Consider the following 24608-nt stretch of genomic DNA (forward strand, 5'->3'; position numbering starts at 1 on the left):
GCAGGTCGTTAAATATTGTTTTTATTGTAAGAATGAAAATTGAAACTAACAATGGTGCATTCCCCTGTTCCCGGATGAGAATAACGTCCATTAAAGCTATTCAAGGGGAAGAAGGCAAATTTTTAAGAGGGATGCTGCATCAATACTTGTACATACGATGGAGAAATGAGTTGTGTATTCTAATCGTACCTCTATTGAAACAGAATGGTTTCATGTTCCTTCATCGGTTGGTTATTCCTCTCCGTTCATATCTCTTTTTCCAATTTTGGTCTCGATTAGTTTACAAGATTGAATTGCCAATTCTCCTCCGTACCCTCGATTCGATTGTTTTTCAAGAATGTTGAGCAGGGTATGTAAGCCATGTATCTGGGAGGAACTTAAAAGAAGGGCTTTCGGTTTTTTGCACCCTGTTTTGGTCTTCATCTCATTTAATTATTATAATATTTTCAAAATCTCATAATTTTTAAATCTCAAAACAAAAATAATATTAAAAAATAATATTTTAACAATATTTTATTTAATTTTCAATTTTTATCTCATCTCATCTCATCTTATCTTATCTTATCTTATCTTATCTTATCTTATCTTATCTTATCTTACAACCAAACCAGCCGTTATTCTGATTCTCTGGCCGATATTCCTTGGATTTTCATCCTCCCCATAAAACCCATCCAAGACTTGCGCAATCTTCATTTATGGATAACGAATAATTCTAAAAATAGGGTTGGTTAGGCTACCGCAATGCTTCCAAATAGAGCCATTAAACAAGAAAGTAAAGTGATTTTAAAATAAATAAATAAATAAATAAAACTTTTGATATACTATATTTCTCGTTTAATCTTAAAAAAAAAAAAAATAAATAAATTTAAACGCTCATTTCTTTAACGTAATGATAAGCTTACACATTTGTTCTATACTTGCGGTCAATTGTATTGAAACAAGCTTGTCTATAAAGCACTCCAAAACATTTTTTTATATATTTATACGAATGAGATAAATAAATTGTTTTACATTTGGAGCTCTCAATGGCTTATGCTTATTTCAAATGATCTGTAAAAAACACATAATAGAAGAATGGAAAGACTTGTACACAACTTCAAATTTCATTTCAACCTAAACTGGAAAAATGGATTTACTCCAATTCAGTAAATTCTCGAGCATGCATCACTCACATCAGCCATATTAATGGCTAAATTGGAAGGGTCAGTAATCAATCCCACTAACTATAGAACGCATGAATTCTCGTAAGGACATTGCACTTTCCCATGATGTTTAAGAATCTTGATATCCTTCTCCAGAATATTGATGGATGTGTTTTCCAAATATTTTTGTTTCCATTTCACAGGGATATTCTAATCTCAATTCAGTGGCCAAAATAAGTGTGATCTAGTATACTGAAAGCCAAGCAGGTCGAATATACTCAAAAGAAAAACTAGTAATAGTTGTAGTCGTATAGAGACCATAACTAAAGTTGCTGAAAAGAGTTGAAACATACATTTAGCAAACCGGGAATGTAAATAAATTAGAGAGACTTTGAAAAAATAAAGAAATTAGACAGCGGTGAGCATGGAGGAGAGATTAAAATAATGACAATAATACAAATATATTTTGGCTCATAATAAGGATAAAAAAGCACACAAAATGGGACCTGCTCATACCAAATATAAAGTAAACTTCAAATCTTCCTCTTTATATAAAGATAAAAGAACCAATATGCTGCTACTGAAAACTTCTTCTCACAATATAACAACAGCAATGCTACTGCCTACTACCAGCAAAAATAAAGCAATCAAACCTGAGAATAAAGCAATCCAAGGCTTCCAAGCAATCCTTGTTCTGTCGCCATCATTGCCTAGAGTTTCACAATAGGGCAAGTACAACCTAGTTCGTAACCAACAGAAATGCAACTACCGGATTACTAGTGTTAAGCCTGCCTAGACTGAGCACCACCATATCCAGCTCCATAACCCCCAGTGGCTGGTGAAGGGTCAGATCTCCATCCTGTATTGGAGTACCCTGAGTTTCCATTTGTGTCACCATAGCCACTTCCCATGTAACCACCACCAATCCCCGGTTGCTCTGTTCCACTAGCACCACCACCAGCATTGCTGCTTGGGACATTTCCACCACGCCCCCCTGTAGCCCCATACCCACCAGAATAAGAAGCATCACTTCCACCATAGTTACCATATCCATAAACTTGATTCCCATACCCAGAAGCTCCACTTGGTGATTGACCCCTTGGAGCAGAAATAGGACCGCCACTACCTGGAGAATTCCAAGAAGCTGCTGCGGCTCCAAACCCTGCATTTCCACCATAGCTTGACGCACCATACCCAGGAGAAGTTTGGCTGCTCCAAGTATTTTTGAGTGCACCTGGCGCCCCACTTCCATAACTAGCATTAGGGGCATTGGGGTTTCCATATGCTCCTGCAGGATTGCCAAATCCAGTATTTGCACTACCATAACCACTAACACCATAACCACCATAACTTCCATAACCATAACCTGGTCCACCATAGCCAGAGTATGGTGGGAAACCACCTGCAGTAGTTTGAGGCTGCATAAATCTACTGCCATCTGTCCGACCATCAAACATATTTGAATTTGCACTAGAGGCATTGTAACCTTGATAGCCCCCACCTCGGACCCCACCACCACCAGGATTTGCATCTTTAGGAAGAGCTCGTTTGACCTCAACTGATTTACCATTCAAGTCATGGAAGGTCTTGTGAAGAACTCTATCAACTGCATCCTCAGTGTCGAATGTTATGAAACCAAAACCACGAGGCCGTTGCGTATTCTGGTCATACATTATTACCACATCAGTTACTTGTCCATAATTTTCAAAATACTCACGAAACCCATCTTCTGTAAGATTGGAAGGCAGCCCTCCAACAAATATCTTTTTGGTCTTAAAATTTCCTCCCCCTCCAGAGGTTCTGCCAGCATTAAAATTTCCAGTTCTAGAGGAGGTCTGCTGCTCCTCTCTTGATAAAGCCCTTTTTGCCTCCACCTGTATAGCCAAAATAGAATATAAACAACTTTTTTCATAAGTAAGATAAAATTAATTAATAGGAAAAAGGGAGTAACACCAGTACACAGGAAGTATACAACTGATCAATCATCCACCTAACTAGCAAAAGGACAAAATGCTAGAAATTCATGAAAGGTAGAAATAGAAGACCCTACTATATTGTGGACTACTATACAATTATATAGAGTATCAAGAAAGGATGACTTCTAGTATTTGAAATTACACACGTACCTGTAATACCCCATATGATAAGTGAGGGTAAATGGTGTATGGGATCCCACATTACTTGAGAATGAGAAGTTTTTGCTCTTTATAAAGTTCCAATGGGACTCTTGATTAGTCCTTTTGGATAATGAACCATGTGGTTTGGGTCTTCCAATAAACCATGTGGTTTGGGCCTTCCAATGGAGTGTTACAAATGGTATCAGAGTCTATTCCAACTAGGAATATGGTACTTAAGCCGTGCCAACTATGATGGACTGGCCCGACATCGAATTTAAGGGGGAGAAATTGTGATACCCTATATGATAAGAATAAGGGTAAGTGGTGTATGGGATCTCACATTGCTTGGAAATGAGAAATTCTTGCTCTTTATAAGATTCCAATGGGACTCCAATTGTATCATTGACTAGTCATTTTAGAGCATAGGCCATGTGGTTTGGGCTTTCCATTGAAGAGTTACAGTATCTTTCCCTCCAATACACTACAGCAAATAGACCGGTGTGATCCTTTGCATACAAGCATCTTATTTCTGTGCACTCACGGATCCAAAGAAAAAATAAAATGTTGCAACAAGTTTATGTACAAATTTGAATGGTGGTTCTTTAGAAAACCAAATCAATGATTTTCACTTCTTTGCGTGTACATTTGTTAATCAAAAACTCTTTAATCGATGCCATCTCTCCATGATAAACACACGAAAGGCCATATGAATCATGGCCATTGTAAGCGGCTTGGGCATTCTATATATGTATAACAAAGTCTTTTTTCAGTTTAAGATCTCAAGGAAACGCAGAAAGCTCCCCAACTCAAACTGGAGTTACGATTTTTTTTCTAAGTAAACGATTGTATTAATAATAATAGGCATAGCCCAAGTACACAAAATTGTATACAAGAGATAGCACCTATCTAGGAAGAAGCAGAGGATACCTCAAACTGGAGTAAATTGATAACGAGATTCTACGATTTTATTTCTCACGAAATAAGAAAATATAAAATAAGAATTTATTAATTCTAGTCAACAGCAACTCAAATTCAATCAGGCCCCAAAAACCTAAATCCCGTGAACAGCCAAATACCATATAAAATCGACATAACCCAGGAAAATGAAACTAGACCAGATTACCACAAATGCCAACCCAAAAGGACATGTCAAAAACGCTCGAACATAAAAATTAACAGCCGAAAGCACAAAAAGGCCCACCAGAATTAAAAGAAAATCAAATGGCAATTAAGCAAAGAAAACAACGAGAAGGAAGGTGAATCAGACCGTGCGGCCATCGATGGTATGCTTATCCTGGAGGACACGGTCGAGCACAGAGGGGTCGGAGAAGATGACGAAGCCGAAGCCACGAGGGCGGCCGGTGGGCTTGTCGCGCATGATGACGGCCTGGGAAACCTGACCGTACTGGCCGAAATAGTCGGTCAAAGTGTCCTCAGTGGTGTCCCACGCTATTCCTCCTATGAAAACCTTTCCTTCGTCCGAATCCATCTCTCTAAGACTCTGTTTCTAACGCGAGACACAGAGAGACAGATAGCGAGAAGGTGAGAGAGCAGAGCGTTGGTCGTCTTTGGTCGTCTCACGAGGAGGGAAGGGATTCTGGTTAGGGTTTTGTTTGTAAACGACGCCGTGTTGTACTAAAGTACTATTGTGATAAATTATACTATAGATATGTTGCGTACATCAAGGGGTGGTGGCGCAGTTGGCTAGCGCGTAGGTCTCATAGCTTCTGAGTGATCCTGAGGTCGAGAGTTCGAGCCTCTCTCACCCCATATTTTTAAAATTTATTTCCTTAATTTCAGGTCTTAAGATTGCAAATGGGAACCTAAAAACTCATTATCTTAGTGCATGTTGTGAATACCAATATTTACATTTTCTTTTCATGACATTGCTCATATACATCTTAACATGCATTCAAGAAAACCAAATACTAATACAGTAACAGAAGAATAGGATGAAAGTATAATATATAACATATTTTCTATTAGTATAAGAAAAAAAAAGGGTCATGCTATTGTGTGGTCTAAAAGTTACAGTCGGTTGATTTTGTATTTTTTTTTTAAATTCTATATACTATACTATTATCTTACTTGCATCTTATTAAGTAAGATATAACACATTTATTACTATTAAATAATTATTTATTGTATAATTCTTTATTATCAAATAATGATAAATATATCACATTATATATAATGAAATGTAAGTGAGATGATCGTATGGTATATAACTTTACTCAATACATCTATGAGATGGTATGTCAATTATACTTACTTGCAACTGGAATGATGTTGTAAGTGTCACATATAATGTTAACTCAGTTTAAAATAAAAGAGGGAAACGAATCAAACCATATTCTTTGTCATTGGTTTTGTTACCTCCAATCAAATTGATTATGTAGCATATCATAAAATATTTTTTAATGTCAATCATTTAAATGAACAGTCACTTAAAACATAACACCTTAATAAATATGAGTGATAATAAAATAAGAATGATCTTGATAACAAAAACTAATAAAATATAAAAGAAAAATTATATTCAATAGCCTTATATCACATATTTATCAAAATAAAAAAAATTATAAAAAATAAAGACCCTTATTAAAAAATTATTTTTTTATATAGATTCTATATTTATCTATTTTTTATTTTTATTTTTTATAAAAAAAATACACAAAAATAATTATATATAGAATTTTTATTTTTTTAACTATTGACTCTATTTTTTAAAAAAAAAAATATATATAATTTACATATTTTAAAATTATATATATAGCGTTACCTAGTATTTTGTGTACACAAATAGGCGTTGTTTGATCCAAAAAAAGAAAAAGAAAAAACGTTAATCCTCTGTAATAAATCACACATCATGACAGAGTAGGGCCCATACAATGAACAGTTCGGATAAGCTTTCGCACAGGTGTTTTGGCCAGATTTCTTTTAACAGGCTGTGATCACAGTCAGTTGCTCTAAAGGAATCCTAAGCTCCAACGGTCACTTCCTCTTTTTTCCTTAAAAAAAGAAAAAAAGGCAAACCCTAGAAAAGCCTCAACGGCCATTCCTCATGTCTGGCCGTTTTCCTCCCTACCGCTGGCTCCTTCCCCTGTCTCCCTCTCTCTGCGTTTCGGGACAATGAAGGCTACTCAAAACTTCCTTCCCTGCGAGAATTCGTGCGAGAGGGAGTAGGTTTCTCAAATGGGTTGCTTTCTTGTTTGCTTTGGTTCTACGAAAAATGCGAGGAAACAACGAAAACAGAGCCAGAACAAGTTTCATCCCCGTGATAACGTAGTAAGTATTTTTTTCCAGTTAGGTTCCGGTTTCCGTTTCGTGTTTATCCTTAAACCCTTTGTTTGGTTGCTGAGGATACTCCAGAAAGGAACGAGAAAAGGGTCTCGGCATTTTGAAGCTTCCTTCGTTTCCGTTTGTTTGTTGGGTCAAGTAGATATAGACAAGGCCATAATCAAAAGGAATCAATTTATTGAAGCTTTTTTCTCGCTATTACCTTTTTTTAATGGTCTTTCTTTTTGTTATTGAAAAGGATCAGGGAGTCAAGTTAAAAAAGTAACGCAGTTGAGTCTTTACGCCCATTTTCTTAAAGATTCAAAAGATTGGTTTCCTTCTAATTTCCTATGTTTTCTCAGCAGCCAAACGGAACTAGAGTTGATAATTATTCTTGTTGAATGAAAAAAGAACTGAAATTGAATTCTGGCTTTTTTGGCAGAGAACTGTAGATTACAAACCTGCGCAATCTGCTATCGCTTTGATACAGGGCAACTCCGAAAGTCCCAACACCAAACAGATTTCACAAGTTCGGTTAGTTATCAAATTCCAACTGTTTGGGTTTTATTGTTTCCCAATTGTTTCTATTTGATAGCAAAATAATTTTTTTGCAAATAATTTTTTTTTTTATATTAATTGTGATGGGGGTTTGTTTGTAGGGATGAGTCTGAAAAGGAGCTCAGCTTTAGGGCCGGAAAGAAAGTCACATTTGACTCCAATGTCAGGACCCATGAACATGTTACCTGCGGAGAAGCTCCGGACCTTTTATTGCAACGTGAAATCGGTGGGAAGGGGGAGGAAAATATAGAAAAACCAAGCCAATCTAAGTCCTCTTCAGAAGATAGTTTGATCACATCAAGCTCGGGATCTTATCCTCCAAATTATCGATACCAGAATTGCAGGGACAGCGATGACGAGTATGAAGAACTAGACTGTGAGGATACTAATCTTGACGATGAAGACGATGATGGTGGACTAGAGGATGATGGTTTATATGCAGATGATGATGAAGGAATTGTAAGATCTAGGAGAACAATTTCTGTGGCTAATGTGTTTACTGAGGAGGCTGATAGCCCTAAGCCAATATGTGCTTTGCCTGATGGGGAAATGAAGCCAGTTGGGTCTAACCAGTATGCTCGGCATAGGAGTGCTTATGTTCATCCTGTTTTGAACCCAGTAGAAAATCTTACTCAGTGGAAAGCTGTTAAAGCTAAAGGGGAGCCACCACTGAAGCCTCAGAAAGAGAATTTTGTCTCAGATAGAGAAACCCAGGTTTTGTCGGCTTCAGAGCCAAGTTTTAATGGATTATCATTCAGTTTTAAGTCAAAAACTGATCAATCTAAGAAGTCAAACCAGGAAATAGCAGTTGATGCTAGCCTTTCCAACTGGTTGGTTCCATCTGAGAGTCCTGTCAATAAGACTAGCAGAAACAATCTTGGTATTATTTCGCCTGAGAAAAGCATGTCTCAAGGATCAAGCTCATCGAGGTGCCAAGACGATAGACCTATTTTGGGAGCATTAACTGTCGAAGAGCTTAAACAGTTTTCAGCTTCTTCTACACCAAGGAAGTCTCCAATTCGAAGCCCAGATGAGATTCCCATAATAGGCACCGTTGGGACCTACTGGAGTCGCGCTGATCCTGCTAAGGATTTTGGCTCTGCCTCTTCTCTTCCTTCAAAGAAATACCAAACACGACCAGCAAGTATGGATAGCTACATGTGAAGTAAGGATTTTGGAAGTTTTGCATTAGTTGTCAGTGTGTTATGATTAAATTTATGGGTATTTAAAATATGGTTGGAAAGAGCTTTGAATAGAGGCATTGCTGAATCTTACTCTTCTCGTAATCCAGTCGTGTGTGAGACGAGCTTGTGATGGTCTTCGAGTATTGTTCTCTAGCAAAAATGTTTTTTAAGGTCAATTGACCGTGTGATTTGTTTGCCGTTGTAATTTCTTGGCGTTTGTTAATGCAATTCAATTAATTATTTTGTGAAGGTCAATTTGGCTGTGTTGCATGATGCTGTAATTTCTTGGCATTTGCTTATATGATTCAATTTATTCTTTTATGACATGTTACTTCTTCATTTGGTTGTGGCACATTTTGTTGTTTTTTGTCACAAATAGTCATTTTTTTTATCTGATCTCTTTCCACTTTGGCAACAGGGGAAGACGGTGCTTTACTATCAAGTTTTGTTCAAGTAGTGAATTCTAGCCAATTTAAAGGATCTTCTAATCAAGTCAAACATCATTAGTAAATAATGATAATTGATCTTCTCGTGATAGCTTTAAATTATGATGATATGGGAATCGTGATGGTGTTGAGTCCTACATTATTTATTTACTAAGTGAAATTGAGTTATATGTATAATCTTATAGACCCTCAGTTTTTTAGCTAGCTTGTTCATGGACCCTAAGTAAAATTTTGAATTTTGCAAATCAAAATTTGTCACATCAACAGTGTAGATGGTGTGTTTTCCACACCTTTATTTCTAGAGATTAGCTATCATCTGCAAGGAATTAATCTGATTGTTTGATACTCAGGTGAAAAGAAAAACAGAAGAGAAAGTGAGTTTAGATTCTGAAAGAAGAATATAGCCTCACGGATTCCATCCAGGAAACTCTTTTGCATGTAATAAAAAAAAAAGTCATTCATTAAATATATTTGACACAAAAATTGTGATAAAAAGAATTAAATATAAATGAAAGATGATTTGATATTAGCTCATGATGTTAGAATGTTGAAATGAGGGCAGTTTCAAAAACCTGAGATATTTTAAAAGATATCAAACTTCATCGACTTCCCTTCTACAATGAAGGGTTCCTTCTGAATATAACCATTGAATCCGCTATTCTGGAAAAAAATTGACCAGATTCAGAAATAGCTAGGGAGGTTTGGTTATGGGATTGTGGTTATGGGATTGTCAACCAACTGACTCCCACATAAGAGAAGAATTGTCATTATGCGTTTTCTGCTATGATTAATAGATTCTTTGTTAATAATTTTCTCTAATCTTTTTGTAAATAGGAATTTAGATATTAATGAGTAGTTAGGCTCTAGATATAAATGATAGGAGCAAAATCATGGAAACTGTCAGGGCAAATATACTAGGCTATACCAGGCCTAAGACGGATCAAGCCCAGTCTATTTTAAAGCCATCATCAGGAAGCAAGATAGAAAAAGGAGGGGACAAGCAGATAAGTTAGAGCAACATAGCTCAGGAAGGGAAGTCAAACACGCAAAGGATAGAGTGACATAAAACTCAGGAAGGGAAGTTAAACACGCAAAGGATAGGGTGACATAAACCTGTTCTTCCTCACCACTCCCAATGGGCCGGACAAAAGGGGACTCCTACTAGAGCAAAAAGGGGATTATCTGCAAAAAACACTAAAAACAAACCATCTTCTCTAGGCCTTAAGGGTTCACAGACCCGTAGTGTACAGTAAGGTACAAGAAGCCATGAGAGACTGTAAATTATCTCCTTCATAGTTGATTTGCCCTTCAAACAACCCGTGAACGTAGACTCTATGTCAAACCAAATAAATTCGTGTGTATCTTTATCTAGTTGTATTTATTGTATTCTTTTACTATTTACTACAATGGATGTACATATAGACACTGTACTGACTCCCCAAACTGCCATCATGGATTTCTCAAAACTGCATCCTTGAGGCTCGAATTATTCCCCTGGGCCGGGAATGACTCTTTCTTCTATTCCGGCCTCTTGTACGAATTTATGCATTAACAGACACAATCTATATTAATTTCTTAATTTTGTATCTTGGCCAACCCTCCATCAACCATGGAATCATTCCTCTCAATATCCAATAACTTACTATTACAATTATACAATGTAATCCTTTTATGAAGTAGTTTTATTCTTTTGATTTTGAACAAAAGCAACAACTGCTCTCATTATTAGGGACAAAGGAATATATACTAATGTAGACACATAGACTGTTGATCTGCTGAATTATAAAATTCTTCATGGTGACAATACATTATCGATATCACTTGAGCGTCTTTTTGTCAAAATAAATCCATCAAGTTCCGCAATGTGATGGTATGGAATGGGGAGGAGAGAGGTAGACATGATCCTGTTGACAATTTGGTAGACACTTGATGCATGGTGGGTCGAGCCATGGGGTTTTCGTGTATGCATAGCAGGGCGAGGGACATGGCTAAGAGCAAATCTTGCATGAGAGGACCAGTTGGTGGTGCAAGCCTTTTGTCCCAGACATCTGCGAGGCCTACATCAAATCCTCCAGATTGCAGACATAAGAGGAGTTCTTGAGGGTGCTTGCCAACAAATAGTTCTAGTGTAACAACTCCAAAGCTATATACATCGCATTTCTCTGTTACCTTCATTGTAAAAGCAAGCTCTGCGTGGAGACAAAAGAAATCTATATTGAAATCGATGCTTGGAATCTTTGTGTTTAGACTTGCAGTGTTTGAACAGATCTTTTCAGAGGTTTAAAACATGTAAATTTATTAGTAAGTTGTTTAGAATGGAGAAGTTGATCTCAAAATAGTTAATGGTATGGTTTGAAGAAATACCTGGTGCCATATAGCCATATGAACCAACTGGAGATGTCCAGATAGACTCACAATTTCTCAGCATCCTTGCCGTTCCAAAATCAGAGATCTTAGGCTCAAACTCTGAGTCCAATAAAATATTACTCCCTGATAAGTCACGGTGCACAATAGGAGGTACACAATCATGGTGCAGGTATGACATAGCGTGTGCTACTCCTCTGATAATATTTAGCCTCATATCCCAGTTCAAAATATTGGCCCCTTTCTTCCCCTGCAGCAAACTTCTCAGGCTGCCCCTTTCTACATACTCGTATACAAAAAACATGGATCCATTGAAGGCATTGAATCCATATAGTTTTACTATATTTCGATGCCGGATTTCAGTAAGCGCATACATTTCTGCCTTGAAGTTCTTTGTTTGGGTTTCCTCAAGAAGGTCATTTTTCTCAGATGGGTGTAGACGCTTTACAGCAAAGATTTCAGCTTCTGGAACCACTGCTTTGTACACACTTCCTTGTCCACCCCTTCCAATGCAATAGTCCTCGTCAAAATTCTTTGTCACATCAACTATGTCATTGAAGTCTATTTCTTCCTTGTAATTCCATACAGAGAATAAGCCTTTTCCTTTTAAATATTTTTTCTTTTCCTTTTGTTTAGATCTGTAACAACGTTGGACAATAAAAATTACAATCAATGCCAATAGAACTGTTGAAGCAACGGTTGGAATCGCTATCGCTATTACTAGTTTCCATCTATTACTTTTGCTCTTTTCAGATGAAGTGTCTCCAATGCAAGGGCTCAAACGTCGAGCCTTTTCACCGCAGAGATTGGGATTACCTGCCAGAGCCTCTGCGGGAGCTTGTTGGAAGGCCCTGTTGTCTGGGAGGGGACCTTCAAGATTATTATAGGACACATCGACTTGTTGCAAACTTACAAGGTATTGAAGGGCGGAAGGTATCGGACCAGAGAGCTGATTGTGAGAAAGATTTAGTACTTCTAAGTTTCTCAATTTTCCAAGCTGCTGGGGTATCTTTCCTCTGATTGAGTTGTGACTGACGTCAAAGAGTAGTTGTAAAGCAGCAAGATTTCCAAGCTGGAATGGGATGGTGCCATTCAACTTGTTCATACTAAGCTTCAAGGATATGAGCGACTGGCAACTCCCAATTTCTCCTGGTATCAACCCACTCAGATTGTTTGACGATAAATCCAAATATAGTAGCCATGACAAGGTTCCAATGTTTGCCGGAATCTGATCTGAGAGGTGATTGTCACTCAAATTTAGTTTATAGAGAATTGAAGAAGGATTGAATAGCTCAATTGGAATCTTCCCCACGAGTTGATTATCAGAAAGGTCAAGATTTTGCAGTTTTGGCAACTTTCCCAACTCTGTAGGTATTTTACCTGTAATCAAATTGGCAGATATCTCAAAATTGGAGAGATCTGAGCATTTCCCCCAGTTTGGCGACAACACACCAGAAAGTCGGTTATCTCCCAAGTTAATGTAGTCCAGAAATGGGTATACGCCAAATGCATTTGTGATGTCTCCATCTAGCCCGTTCCTTTCAAGCCGAACCCTTCTCAGTTTTGTGCAGTTCTTGAGACTTTTTGGTATTGGTCCCACTAATTTGTTGTCATTGGCTGTGAAGAACATGAGTCTCCCTCCTTTACAAATTTCTGAAGGAAGCTTTCCTGAAAAGTTGTTGTAGGAGAAGCTCACATTTGTTAAGAAACTGGGACCAAAATCTTCGGGTATGATTCCTGAGAAATTGTTGAAGGAAACATACAGGAGAGTAATTCTTTTCAAGCTGGTTACCGATGAAGGCAAAGTTCCTTGCAGGTGGTTCATGCTTAAGTCAAGCTCTTCCAAGCTTTCCATGTTGCCTATTTCAGTAGGAAGGGTTCCCTCAAGTTGGTTTTCAGAAAGAGATAATTTGACGAGCTTAGATAATTTCCCCATGGTTGAAGGTATTGGACCAACTAAGAAGTTTTTGGATAGTTGAAGGTCTAGCAAATTTGACAAATTTCCAATCTCTGGAGGGATGGAACCTGAAAACTGGTTTTGATATAGATATAGATAGTTGAGCTTTTTGATTGACCCAATTTCAGGGGGAATTCTTCCTGAAAGGTTATTAAGCTGGAGTTGCAAAGAAATGAGTTCTGACCAGTTGGATAGGAAATCTGGATGGAGCTCTCCAGATAAATGATTATTAGAAATTCCCAACTCTTTGATCTTTGTCAAGGAGGCCATTGCGAGAGGCAAAGAACCTGTAAGGTTGTTGTTTGACAGATCAAGAAACGTAAGGTTGATGCAGAAGCTAAGTTCTTCTGGGATGCTGGAATTCAGCCCTGCTTTTGCAAGATTTAATTTCAGAAGCATTGTCAGGTTTCCTACTGAGGATGGTATAGGCCCTTGAAACAGATTGCCATTCAATTCAAGCGTTTCAAGGTTTGACAAGAGCCTAATTTCTCCTGGTATGGTACCATTCAGCTTGTTCATTCCAAGCCTGAGGTGACGGAGTTTCGTCAAGTTTCCAATTTCTGCTGGAACTTGACCGTCAAATGAATTATCAGTTAGGTTAAGGTATTCAAGGTTTTTGAGACCAATCAGTAGTTGCACTGGAATCTGACCCTTGATTTGATTACCAGACAGATCAAGAAATATCAACTTTGGGCATTTGGTGATAAAAGTGGGAACCACCTCCAAGTTGTTAAGGTAGAGCCAAAGGTTTGTTAAAGATGCCATACCATTAAACTGAACTGGCTCTGGATTCTCTAAATAATTTGCACTTAGATTGAGAAGCCAAACCTTTTGTAGAAAACTAAGCTGATATGGAATTTGGCCTGTGAGTGAATTGTTCTGGAGACGAAGAACTTGGAGTTCTAAGAGGTTTCCTATTCCTGGGGGTATTGGACTAGTGAAATTGTTGCTAGCCAGATCAAGAAAAGTGAGCTTCGTTGCATTCCCAACTCCAGTTGGAATATCGCCAACAAGATTATTTAAATTAAGATTTAAGGAGTTGAGGTTTGGGAAGGCAGAGAAGTCAAACCTGTCAAGTGTTCCATCCAGGCCTTTGTTTTCAAGAGTTATCTCAGTAATGCTACCAACTTCGTTGCACCAAATTCCAGTCCAGTTGCATGGGCTAGTGCTGCTGTTGGTGAGAGTCCACGAGGGCAGAGAGGGAGAGATTAAACTTCTTTTCCAGTTTAGCAGAGCTTCTGCTTCCTTCTGTGCATGGATTTCTACAAGAAGGCAGGAGAGAATGAGAAAGTGAAGAGTTTGCAATGTTTTCTCCATGCTTGCCATTGCCTCCATTCAGTCAAGTGCTCTGATTGTTTTGATTATGTGAAAAAAAAAACGTTCAGGGAAAAGACTAATATAGAAAATGCACTTGATGAACCCTTTTGAATCATAAGTCAGTCAACAAGTCTTTCTTTGATTGTTTTGCTTCTATTTTACGTCTGCATATTTCTTTTAGATTGGAAACCAATGTTTCTGCAAGAAAAATGATGAACTTCCATAGTGGGACTTATGAAAAGACGTATCTAGTTTTAAAACTCACGACATTATTGACCATGACTTTGCATCGTTTAAATTTCGCACTAAGATTATGAGATGGACACTGGAGATAGTTGGATATGACTTTTTATGGAATATTGATACACCATCATTAAAAAAATAATGAGGTGCTGTCCCCTTTTTTAAAGAAAAAAAGTTACTTATTTTCATTTGATAGGTAAACTTAGATTTTATTAATAAAAGAGACTGGGCATAGCTCAAGTACACTGATGATATACAAACAGAACGTCTATCTCTGATTTAGCCTAGAAATACAAGGTGTTGTAGAATAATATTTTGAGCTTGTCTAAAGAACGCTCTCGATTTTCAAAGCACCGCCCATTTCTCTCCATCCAAATACACTGCATGTGACAAAGGGATCATTTTCCATAAATTACATTTTATATTACAAAATAAAACCTAAAATCATATTAATTATAACTAATTTATATCAAATAAGTGGAAATGGCTTGATTTTGATTGTATTCAAATTAATTCAATTTAATCGATTTACTAAACGAGTCACCTCGGGTGACACGACATAACAACCTTATTTAACGTAACAAGCTTATAATCTTAATCTATAGTATAAATAGTTGAGTTTGACGTGTCTAATGACTCTAATCCAATAAAATCAGATTAAACTGACCATGAATTCACATTTTCACCCCTAATCTCTCGGTAAAGTCTTTCAAAATGTTTATTTCATATTCAGGACCTTATCACCCATAACGGTTGATGGAAAATTTTTCATTCTGCACTTTTCAATACTGAGTCAGCATAGGCAGAAAACTAATGAATTTGATAGCATAAAAATCCGAGTCAACACATCTCATCAAATTTATGAGGGACATGGAATTCTAGGATCATAAAGGAAGATTGAACTTTGAATGTTCAGAAGTTGATTATGCGGGTGGGTTCTTTGGTTGTGACGCATTCTTCTCCACTTCCAAGTAAAATAGATAAGGAAAATGATAACATTACTACTATATTACTATCTATCTACTATTTTTTTTTATTTGATTTTTTTTATAATTTTTTATTTTACTTAATGATTAAGAAAGTGGGTATTAGTAAAGTTATATATTTTTTTAATTTTTTTTTAATGATTAAAGATGTTAAAAAATACTTAAAATAAAATAAAATAAAAAAATAAAAAATCTTAATATATATATATGAGTAGTAGATGGATAGTGATAGGGTAATATGAGTATAAAATATTAGATATTTTAGTCATTTCACTTGTCAAGTTTGGCATTTTTTCATTGCACCTGTCAAAGTAGGGTGGTGCTTTACTGGAGAGGTACCCATCCTGTTCACATCATTTCTACTTGCAATTATAATGATGTTGTGAAAGCATTCACGATTACTCAGGCCTAGGGGATGAGGGGTGTACTGTGAATATGTTAAACTTCTAGGTAAGCTGGAATATTTTGAACGAACTCCAAGGCCCAAGTGATGAAAGATTTTAGTTTTAGGTATCACTTCTTTCAAGATCCAAGATTTAATACTTTATAGATTTAAACAATCTTTTGAGATCATATTCACAGGTAAAAAATCAACGATTTAACTAGTTTCGTATAAAGTAAATTTTAAGATACGATGCACGGAATCCGAGTTTACTATGAAGGAGCCGGCTTGGAGAAGTTTCCCCACATAAAAAAAAAAAAAAAAAAAAAAAAAAAAAAAAAAGAAAAGAATGACTTTCCAAGTCGTTCAGAAATGTTCCAAGTCCCTTGCTTGCACCCCCCGCACGGCAAGGAAACTAGTTTTGTCTTTGTCATCATCAAGTGGTTTGCAACCATATGCCCTTTTATTTTACCTGGATTCTATAGACGTTTGAAACTGTTCTTAAGACGCTTTGCTTAGTATATTAAAACCAATTATTCTTCAGGCTAACAAGCTCAGTGTGGAAATTGGAATTTTGCTTTCAAAAGCAAAGAGAACTGCTTTCCAAGTTTCGGCACAGGAAACACAAACTGCTGATTTTACATGATCCTGTTATTTCCCAACAATCACCAGGATATTGAACTGGATTAGTATTGGAATTGGGTACCCAAAAGTGAATAGTTCGACTTGGTTTCACTTTCACAGTGTGTTTAGCAATGGTACCAGCCATGAGGCACTTTCACCGACTTAATTTATATCCAAATCTAGTTTTGCCTACAAGCCATGCATGAAGGTGGAATCCAAGGGGTTTGGACTTGTTCAGGACTTCAAATCTAATTCCATGTCTAATAATCTCACCATGTGGCTCTATGTTAATGGGTTTAAGTATGATCATAATGTTCTCCTGTCCAGAAGTATGGATGAAATCTTCTTAAAATTATCGTACTTAATCTTCGAAGTTTCCTATCTGGCATTCCTACTTAGAACTGCACCAAGAGTGCACTCCTTCAGATTGTTGCGCATATATATTCTATCACCCATTTGAATTTAAATAATCAAAACCTCACTCTCTTCTGGTTGTTGGTAGATTTTTTTCTATTGGAATATGATCATCTGCAGCAGGTTTGTAAATGACTAAATTCCCAATACATACTGATAAGCGAAAATCTTAAGCTCATACTCAAAACAAAAGTAAACACAAATCATAACTAATCATCAAATTCGTACTTCATTTGAGAAAGCAAGTTAAACTAACATATAAAACAAATCAAATTACTCAAAAGCATTATATAACGGCATAAAATTGAAAAGGTGGCTCTAAGACAACACAAACAAAAACCAAACACAAATTAAACTCAAAGACCAGAACCTCCTACAGGTCAGTTGGAGAGATCCAAATGCAGTGGTTTTTGGCCTGGCACGACTTCCAAAAATAAATTTTAGGTCTCATTCTATGAGGAAGAATCAATAAGACGTTATCTTTAGTATCAAATATATTTCAAGTGCTTTTATGTCAATAGCTTTACATGGAAGTGCCTGTCAATAAGACTAGCAGAAACAATCTTAGTATTATTTCGCCTGAGAAAAGCATGTCACAAGGATCAAGCTCATCGAGGTGCCAAGACGATAGACCTATTTTAGGAGCATTAACTGTCGAAGAGCTTAAACAGTTTTCAGCTTCTTCAAAACCAGGGAAGTCTCCGAGTCGAAGCCCAGATGAGATTCCCATAATAGGCACTGTTGGGACCTACTGGAGTCGCGCTGTTCCTGCTAAGGATTTTGGCTCTGTTCCTGCTAAGGATTTTGGCTCTGCCTCTTCTCTTCCTTCAAAGAAATGCCAAGCACGACAAGCAAGTATGGATAGCTACATGTGAAGTAAGGCTTTTGGGAGTTTTGTATTAGTTGTCAGTGTGTTATGATTAAATTTATGGGTATTTAAAATATGGTTGGAAAGAGCTTTGAATAGGGGCATTGCTGAATCTTACTCTTCTCGTAATCCAGGCGTGTGTGAGACGAGCTCGTGATGGTCTTCGAGTATTGTTCTCTAGCAAAAAAGTTTTTTAAGGTCAATTGGCCGTGTGGCATTTGTTTGCCGTTGTAATTTCTTGGCGTTAGTTAATGCAATTCAATTAATTCTTTTGTGAAGGTCAATTTGGCAGTGTTGCATGATGCTGTAATTTCTTGGCATTTGCTTATATGATTCAATTTATTCTTTTATGACATGTTACTTCTTCATTTGGTTGTGGCACATTTTGTTGTTTTTTGTCACAAATAGTCATTTTTTTGATCTGATCTCTTTCCACTTTGGCAACAGGGGAAGACGGTGCTTTACTGTCAAGTTTTGTTCAAGTAAGGAATTCTAGCCAATTTAAAGGATCTTCTAATCAAGTCAAACATCATTAATAAATAATGATAATTGATCTTCTCGTGATAGCTTTAAATTATGATGATATGGGAGTCGTGATGGTGTTGAGTACTACATTATTTATTTACCAAGTGAAATTGAGTTATATGTATAATCTTATAGACCCTCAGTCTTGTAGCTAGCTTGTTCGTGGACCCTAAGTAAAATTTTGAATTTTGCAAATCAAAATTTGTCACATCAACAGTGTAGATGGTGTGTTTTCCATGCCTTCTTTATTTCTGGAGATTAGCTATCATCTGCAAGGAATTAATCTGATTGTTTGATACTCAGGTTAAAAGAAAAACAGAAGAGAAAGTGAGTTTAGATTCTGAAAGAAGAATATAGCCTCACGGATTCCTTCCAGGCAACTCTTTTGCATGTAATAATAAAAAGCTCGTTCATTAAATATATTTGACACAAAAATTGTGATAAAAAGAATTAAATATAAATGAAAGATGATTTAATTTTAGCTCATGATGTTAGAATGTTCAAATGAAGGCAGTTTCAAAAACCTGAGATATTTTAAAAGATATCAAACTTCAACGACTTCACTTCTACAATGAAGGTTCCTTCTGAATATAACCATTGAATCCACTATTCTGGAAAAAAATTGACCAGATTCAGAAATAGCTAGGGAAGTTTGGTTATGGGATTGTCAACCAACAGATTCCCACGTAAGAGAAGAATTGTCGTCATGCGTTTTCTGCTATGATTAATAGATTCTTTGTTAATAATTTTCTCTAATCTTTTTGTAAATAGGAATTTAGATATTTATGAGTAGTTAGGCTATAGATATAAATGATTGGAGCAAAATCATGGAAACTGTTGGTAAATATACCAGGCTATACCAGGCCTGAGATGGATCAAGCCCAGTCTATGTTAAAGCCATCATCAGGAAGCAGGAGAGAAAAAAGGAGGGGACAAGATAAGTTAGAGCAACATACCTCAGGAAGGGAAGTCAAACACGCAAAGGATAGAGTGACATAAAACTCAGAAGGGAAGTTAAACACGCAAATGATAGGGTGACATAAATCTGTTCTTCCTCACCACTCCCAATGGGCCGAACAAAAGGAGACTCCTACTAGAGCAAAAGGGGGATTATCTTCAAAAAACACTAAAAACAAACCATCTTCTCTAGGCCGTAAGGGTTCATAAACCCTAGTGTACAGTAAGGTACAAGAAGCCATGAGAGACTGTAAATTATCTCATTTATAATGGATTTGTCCTCCAAACAACCCGTGAACATAGACTTTATGCCAAACCAAATAAATTCGTGTGTATCTTTCTCTAATTGTATTTATTGTATTCTTTTACTATTTACTACAATGGATGTACATATAGACACTATACTGACTCCCCAAACTGCCATCGTGGATTTCAAACCGCATCCTTGAGGCTCGAATTATTCCCCTGGGCTGGGAATGACTCTTTCTTATATTCCGGCCTCTTGTGCAAATTTATGCATTAACAGACACAATCTATATTAATTTCTTAATTTTGTATCTTGGCCAACCCTCCATCAACCATGGAATCATTCCTCTCAATATCTAATAACTTACTATTACAATTATACCATGTAATCCTTTTATGAAGTAGTTTTATTCTTTTGATTTTGAACAAAAGCAACAATTGCTCTCATTATTAGGGACAACGGAATATATACTAATGTAGACACATAGACTGTTGATCTGCTGAATTATAAAATTCTTCATGGTGACAATACATTATCGATATCACTTGAGCGTCTTTTTGTCAAAATAAATCCATCAAGTTCCGCAATGTGATGGTATGGAATGGGGAGGAGAGAGGTAGACATGATCCTGTTGACAATTTGGTAGACACTTGATGCATGGTGGGTCGAGCCATGGGGTTTTCGTGTATGCATAGCAGGGCGAGGGACATGGCTAAGAGCAAATCTTGCATGAGAGGACCAGTTGGTGGTGCAAGCCTTTTGTCCCAGACATCTGCGAGGCATACATCAAATCCTCCAGATTGCAGACATAAGAGGAGTTCTTGAGGGTGCTTGCCAACAAATAGTTCTAATGTAACAACTCCAAAGCTGTATACATCGCATTTCTCTGTTACCTTCATTGTAAAAGCAAGCTCTGCATGGAGACAAAAGAAATCTATATTGAAATCGATGCTTGGAATCTTTGTGTTTAGACTTGCAGTGTTTGAACAGATCTTTTTAGAGGTTTAAAACACGTAAATTTATTAGTAAGTTGTTTAGAATGGAGAAGTTGATGCTCAAATAGTTAATGGTATGGTTTGAAGAAATACCTGGTGCAATATAGCCGTATGAACCAACTGGAGTTGTCCAGATAGACTCACAATTTCTCAGCATCCTTGCCGTTCCGAAATCAGAGATCTTCGGCTCAAACTCTGAGTCTAATAAAATATTACTCCCTGATAAGTCACGGTGCACAATAGGAGGTACACAATCATGGTGCAGATATGACATAGCGTGTGCTACTCCTCTGATAATATTTAGCCTCATATCCCAGTTCAAAATATTGGCCCCCTTCTTCCCCTGCAGCAAACTTCTCAGGCTGCCCCTTTCTACATACTCATATACAAAAAACATGGATCCATTGAAGGCACTGAATCCATATAGTTTTACTATATTTCGATGTCGGATTTCAGTAAGCGCATACATTTCTGCCTTGAAGTTCTTTGTTTGGGTTTCCTCAAGAAGGTCATTTTTCTCAGATGGGTGTAGACGCTTTACAGCAAAGATTTCAGCTTCTGGAACCACTGCTTTGTACACACTTCCTTGTCCACCCCTTCCAATGCAATAGTCCTCGTCAAAATTCTTTGTCACAGCAACTATGTCATTGAAGTCTATTTCTTCCTTGTAATTCCATACAGAGAATAAGCCTTTTCCTTTTAAATATTTTTTCTTTTCCTTTTGTTTAGATCTGTAACAACGTTGGACAATAAAAATTACAATCAATGCCAATAGAACTGTTGAAGCAATGGTTGGAATCGCTATCGCTATTACTAGTTTCCATCTGTTACTTTTGCTCTTTTCAGATGAAGTGTCTCCAATGCAAGGGCTCAAATCTCGAGCCTTTTCACCGCACAGATTGGGATTACCTGCCAGAGCTTTTGTAGAAGCTTGTTGGAAGGCCCTGTTGTCTGGGAGGGGACCTTCAAGATTATTATAGGACACATCGACTTGTTGCAGACTTACAAGGTATTGAAGGGCGGAAGGTATCGGACCAGAGAGCTGATTGTGAGAAAGATTTAGTACTTCTAAGTTTCTCAAATTTCCAAGCTGCTGGGGTATCTTTCCTCTGAATGAATTGTGACTGACGTCAAAGAGTAACTGTAAAGCAACAAGATTTCCAAGTTGGAATGGGATGGTGCCATTCAACTTGTTCATACTAAGCTTCAAGTATATGAGTGACTGGCAACTCCCAATTTCTCCTGGTATCGACCCACTCAGATTGTTTGATGATAAATCCAAATATAGTAGCCATGACAATGTTCCAATCTTTGCCGGAATCTGATCTGAGAGGTGATTGTCACTCAAATTTAGTTTAAAGAGAACTGAAGAAGGATTGAATAGCTCAGTTGGAATCTTCCCCACAAGTTGATTATCAGAAAGGTCGAGATTTTGCAGTTTTGGCAACTTTCCCAACTCTGTAGGTATGTTACCTGTTATTAAATTGGCAGATATCCCAAAATTGGAGAGATTTGGGCATTCCCCCCAGTTTGGCGACAGCACACCAGAAAGTCGGTTATCTCCCAAGTTAATGTAGTCCAGAAATGGGTATACGCCAAATGCATTTGTGATGTCTCCATTTAGCCTGTTCTTTTCAAGCCGAACCCTTCTCAGTTCCGTGCAGTTCTTGAGACTTTTTGGTATTGGTCCCACTAATTTGTTGTCATTGACTGTGAAGAACATGAGTCTCCCTCCTTTACAAATTTCTGGAGGAAGCTTTCCTGAAAAGTTGTTGTAGGAGAAGCTCACATTTGTTAAGGAACTGGGACCAAAATCTTCAGGTATGATTCCTGAGAAATTGTTGAAGGAAACATACAGGAGAGTAATTCTTTTCAAGCTGGTTACCGATGAAGGCAAAGTTCCTTGCAGGTGGTTCATGCTTAAGTCAAGCTCTTCCAAGCTTTCCATGTTACCTATTTCAGTAGGAAGGGTTCCCTCAAGTTGGTTTTCAGAAAGAGATAATTTGATGAGCTTACATAATTTCCCCATGGTTGAAGGTATTGGACCAGCTAAGAAGTTTTTGGATAGTTGAAGGTCTAGCAAATTTGACAAATTTCCAATCTCTGGAGGGATGGAACCTGAAAACTGGTTTTGATATAGATATAGATAGTTGAGCTTTTTGATTGACCCAATTTCAGGGGGAATTCTTCCTGAAAGGTTATTAAACTGGAGTTGCAAAGAAATGAGTTCTGACCAGTTGGATAGGAAATCTGGATGGAGCTCTCCAGATAAATGATTATTAGAAATTCCCAACTCTCTGATCTTTATCAAGGAGGCCATTGCTAGAGGCAAAGAACCTGTAAGGTTGTTGTTTGACAGATCAAGAAACGTAAGGTTGATGCAGAAGCTAAGTTCTTCTGGGATGCTGGAATTCAGCCCTGCATTTGCAAGATTTAATTTTAGAAGCATTTTCAGGTTTCCTACTGAGGATGGTATAGGCCCTTGAAACAGATTGCCATTCAATTCAAGCGTTTCAAGGTTTGACAAGAGCCTAATTTCTCCTGGTATGGTACCATTCAGCTTGTTCATTCCAAGCCTGAGGTGACGGAGTTTCGTCAAGTTTCCAATTTCTGCTGGAACTTGACCGTCAAATGAATTATCGGTTAGGTTAAGGTATTCAAGGTTTTTGAGACCAATCAGTAGTTGCACTGGAATCTGACCCTTGATTTGATTACCAGACAGATCAAGAAATATCAACTTTGGGCATTTGGTGATAAAAGTGGGAACCACCTCCAAGTTGTTAAGGTAGAGCCAAAGGTTTGTTAAAGATGCCATACCATTAAACTGAACTGGCTCTGGATTCTCTAAATAATTTGCACTTAGATTGAGAAGCCAAACCTTTTGTAGAAAACTAAGCTGATATGGAATTTGGCCTGTGAGTGAATTGTTCTGGAGACGAAGAACTTGGAGTTCTAAGAGGTTTCCTATTCCTGGGGGTATTGGACTAGTGAAATTGTTGCTAGCCAGATCAAGAAAAGTGAGCTTCGTTGCATTCCCAACTCCAGTTGGAATATCGCCAACAAGATTATTTAAATTAAGATTTAAGGAGTTGAGGTTTGGGAAGGCAGAGAAGTCAAACCTGTCAAGTGTTCCATCCAGGCCTTTGTTTTCAAGAGTTATCTCAATAATGCTACCAACTTCGTTGCACCAAATTCCAGTCCAGTTGCATGGGCTAGTGCTGCTGTTGGTGAGAGTCCACGAGGGCAGAGAGGGAGAGATTAAACTTCTTTTCCAGTTTAGCAGAGCTTCTGCTTCCTTCTGTGCATGGATTTCTACAAGAAGGCAGGAGAGAATGAGAAAGTGAAGAGCTGTTTGCAATGTTTTCTCCATGCTTGCCATTGCCTCCATTCAGTCAAGTGCTCTGATTGTTTTGATTATGTGAAAAAAAAACGTTCAGGGAAAAGACTAATATAGAAAATGCACTTGATGAACCCTTTTGAATCATAAGTCAGTCAACAAGTCTTTCTTTGACTGTTTTGCTTCTATTTTACGTCTGCATATTTCTTTTAGATTGGAAACCAATGTTTCTGCAAGAAAAATGATGAACTTCCATAGTGGGACTTATGAAAAGACGTATCTAGTTTTAAAACTCACGACATTATTGACCATGACTTTGCATCGTTTAAATTTCGCACTAAGATTATGAGATAGACACTGGAGATAGTTGGATATGACTTTTTATGGAATATTGATACACCATCATTAATAAAATAATGAGGTGCTGTCCCCTTTTTTAAAGAAAAAAAGTTGCTTATACGGGTGGGAAAAAGAAGACAATGCTATATAATTTTCATTTGATAGGTAAACTTAGATTTTGTTAATAAAAGAGACTGGGCATAGCTCAAGTACACTGGTGGTATACAAAGAGAATGTATATCTCCGATTTAGCCCAGAAATACAAAGTGTTGTAGAATAATCTTTTGAACTTGTCTAAAGAACGCTCCTGATTTTCAAATCACCACC

The 24608-nt window shown here is 37.2% G+C and overlaps 4 protein-coding genes and 1 non-coding gene across 6 annotated transcripts; 2 read left to right on the forward strand and 3 right to left on the reverse strand.

Annotated features, from left to right (window-relative positions):
• Positions 1-1664: 1664 nt before the first annotated feature.
• Positions 1665-4842, reverse strand: LOC122306061 (heterogeneous nuclear ribonucleoprotein 1-like). Its single transcript, XM_043118416.1, has 2 exons — positions 4527-4842; positions 1665-3016 (listed from the first exon to the last, which is right to left on the reverse strand). The coding sequence occupies exons 1-2, from the start codon at positions 4746-4748 to the stop codon at positions 1925-1927; spliced, it is 1314 nt and encodes a 437-aa protein (XP_042974350.1). The 5' UTR covers positions 4749-4842; the 3' UTR covers positions 1665-1924.
• Positions 4843-4944: 102 nt separating this feature from the next.
• On the forward strand, positions 4945-5029 carry TRNAM-CAU. The gene is given in 2 exon segments: positions 4945-4982; positions 4994-5029. It is a non-coding gene; the product is annotated as a tRNA-Met (tRNA).
• Positions 5030-6250: 1221 nt separating this feature from the next.
• Positions 6251-18432, forward strand: LOC122306064. Of its 2 annotated transcripts, XM_043118420.1 has the most exons (5): positions 6251-6547; positions 6981-7072; positions 7198-8009; positions 17614-17868; positions 18329-18432. In XM_043118420.1, the coding sequence occupies exons 1-5, from the start codon at positions 6455-6457 to the stop codon at positions 18415-18417; spliced, it is 1341 nt and encodes a 446-aa protein (XP_042974354.1). In that variant the 5' UTR covers positions 6251-6454; the 3' UTR covers positions 18418-18432. The 2 variants fall into 2 exon arrangements, with proteins under 2 accessions (XP_042974354.1, XP_042974355.1); XM_043118421.1 differs by lacking the exons at positions 17614-17868; positions 18329-18432 and adding an exon at positions 8699-9056 and having other exon boundaries at positions 6262-6547; positions 7198-8261.
• Positions 10332-14427, reverse strand: LOC122306063 (MDIS1-interacting receptor like kinase 2-like). The gene is made up of 2 exons (XM_043118418.1): positions 11091-14427; positions 10332-10915 (listed from the first exon to the last, which is right to left on the reverse strand). The coding sequence occupies exons 1-2, from the start codon at positions 14380-14382 to the stop codon at positions 10563-10565; spliced, it is 3645 nt and encodes a 1214-aa protein (XP_042974352.1). The 5' UTR covers positions 14383-14427; the 3' UTR covers positions 10332-10562.
• A 1553-nt stretch (positions 18433-19985) lies between the features above and the next one.
• LOC122306062 (MDIS1-interacting receptor like kinase 2-like) lies at positions 19986-24198 on the reverse strand. The gene is made up of 2 exons (XM_043118417.1): positions 20699-24198; positions 19986-20523 (listed from the first exon to the last, which is right to left on the reverse strand). The coding sequence occupies exons 1-2, from the start codon at positions 23991-23993 to the stop codon at positions 20171-20173; spliced, it is 3648 nt and encodes a 1215-aa protein (XP_042974351.1). The 5' UTR covers positions 23994-24198; the 3' UTR covers positions 19986-20170.
• Positions 24199-24608: the final 410 nt, after the last annotated feature.

This window comes from Carya illinoinensis, chromosome 4, assembly GCF_018687715.1.
Source record: "Carya illinoinensis cultivar Pawnee chromosome 4, C.illinoinensisPawnee_v1, whole genome shotgun sequence".
In the NCBI taxonomy this organism is placed as follows: Eukaryota; Viridiplantae; Streptophyta; class Magnoliopsida; order Fagales; family Juglandaceae; genus Carya; species Carya illinoinensis.

Bases quoted from the DNA above. Each gene is read 5' to 3' on its own strand.
- LOC122306063 (XM_043118418.1), bottom strand. From the start codon at position 14,382: ATGGAGGCAATGGCAAGCATGGAGAAAACATTGCAAACTCTTCACTTT. The intron at 10,916-11,090 runs GTATTTCTTCAA...GTCTCCACGCAG, and splicing joins ATATGGCTATATGGCACCAG to AGCTTGCTTTTACAATGAAG.
- LOC122306061 (XM_043118416.1), bottom strand. From the start codon at position 4,748: ATGGATTCGGACGAAGGAAAGGTTTTCATAGGAGGAATAGCGTGGGAC. The intron at 3,017-4,526 runs GTCTGATTCACC...TTGGCTATACAG, and splicing joins ATACCATCGATGGCCGCACG to GTGGAGGCAAAAAGGGCTTT.
- LOC122306064 (XM_043118420.1), top strand. From the start codon at position 6,455: ATGGGTTGCTTTCTTGTTTGCTTTGGTTCTACGAAAAATGCGAGGAAA. The intron at 7,073-7,197 runs GTTAGTTATCAA...GTTTGTTTGTAG, and splicing joins AAACAGATTTCACAAGTTCG to GGATGAGTCTGAAAAGGAGC. The intron at 8,010-17,613 runs GATCAAGCTCAT...GCATGTCACAAG, and splicing joins TGAGAAAAGCATGTCTCAAG to GATCAAGCTCATCGAGGTGC.
- LOC122306062 (XM_043118417.1), bottom strand. From the start codon at position 23,993: ATGGAGGCAATGGCAAGCATGGAGAAAACATTGCAAACAGCTCTTCAC. The intron at 20,524-20,698 runs GTATTTCTTCAA...GTCTCCATGCAG, and splicing joins ATACGGCTATATTGCACCAG to AGCTTGCTTTTACAATGAAG.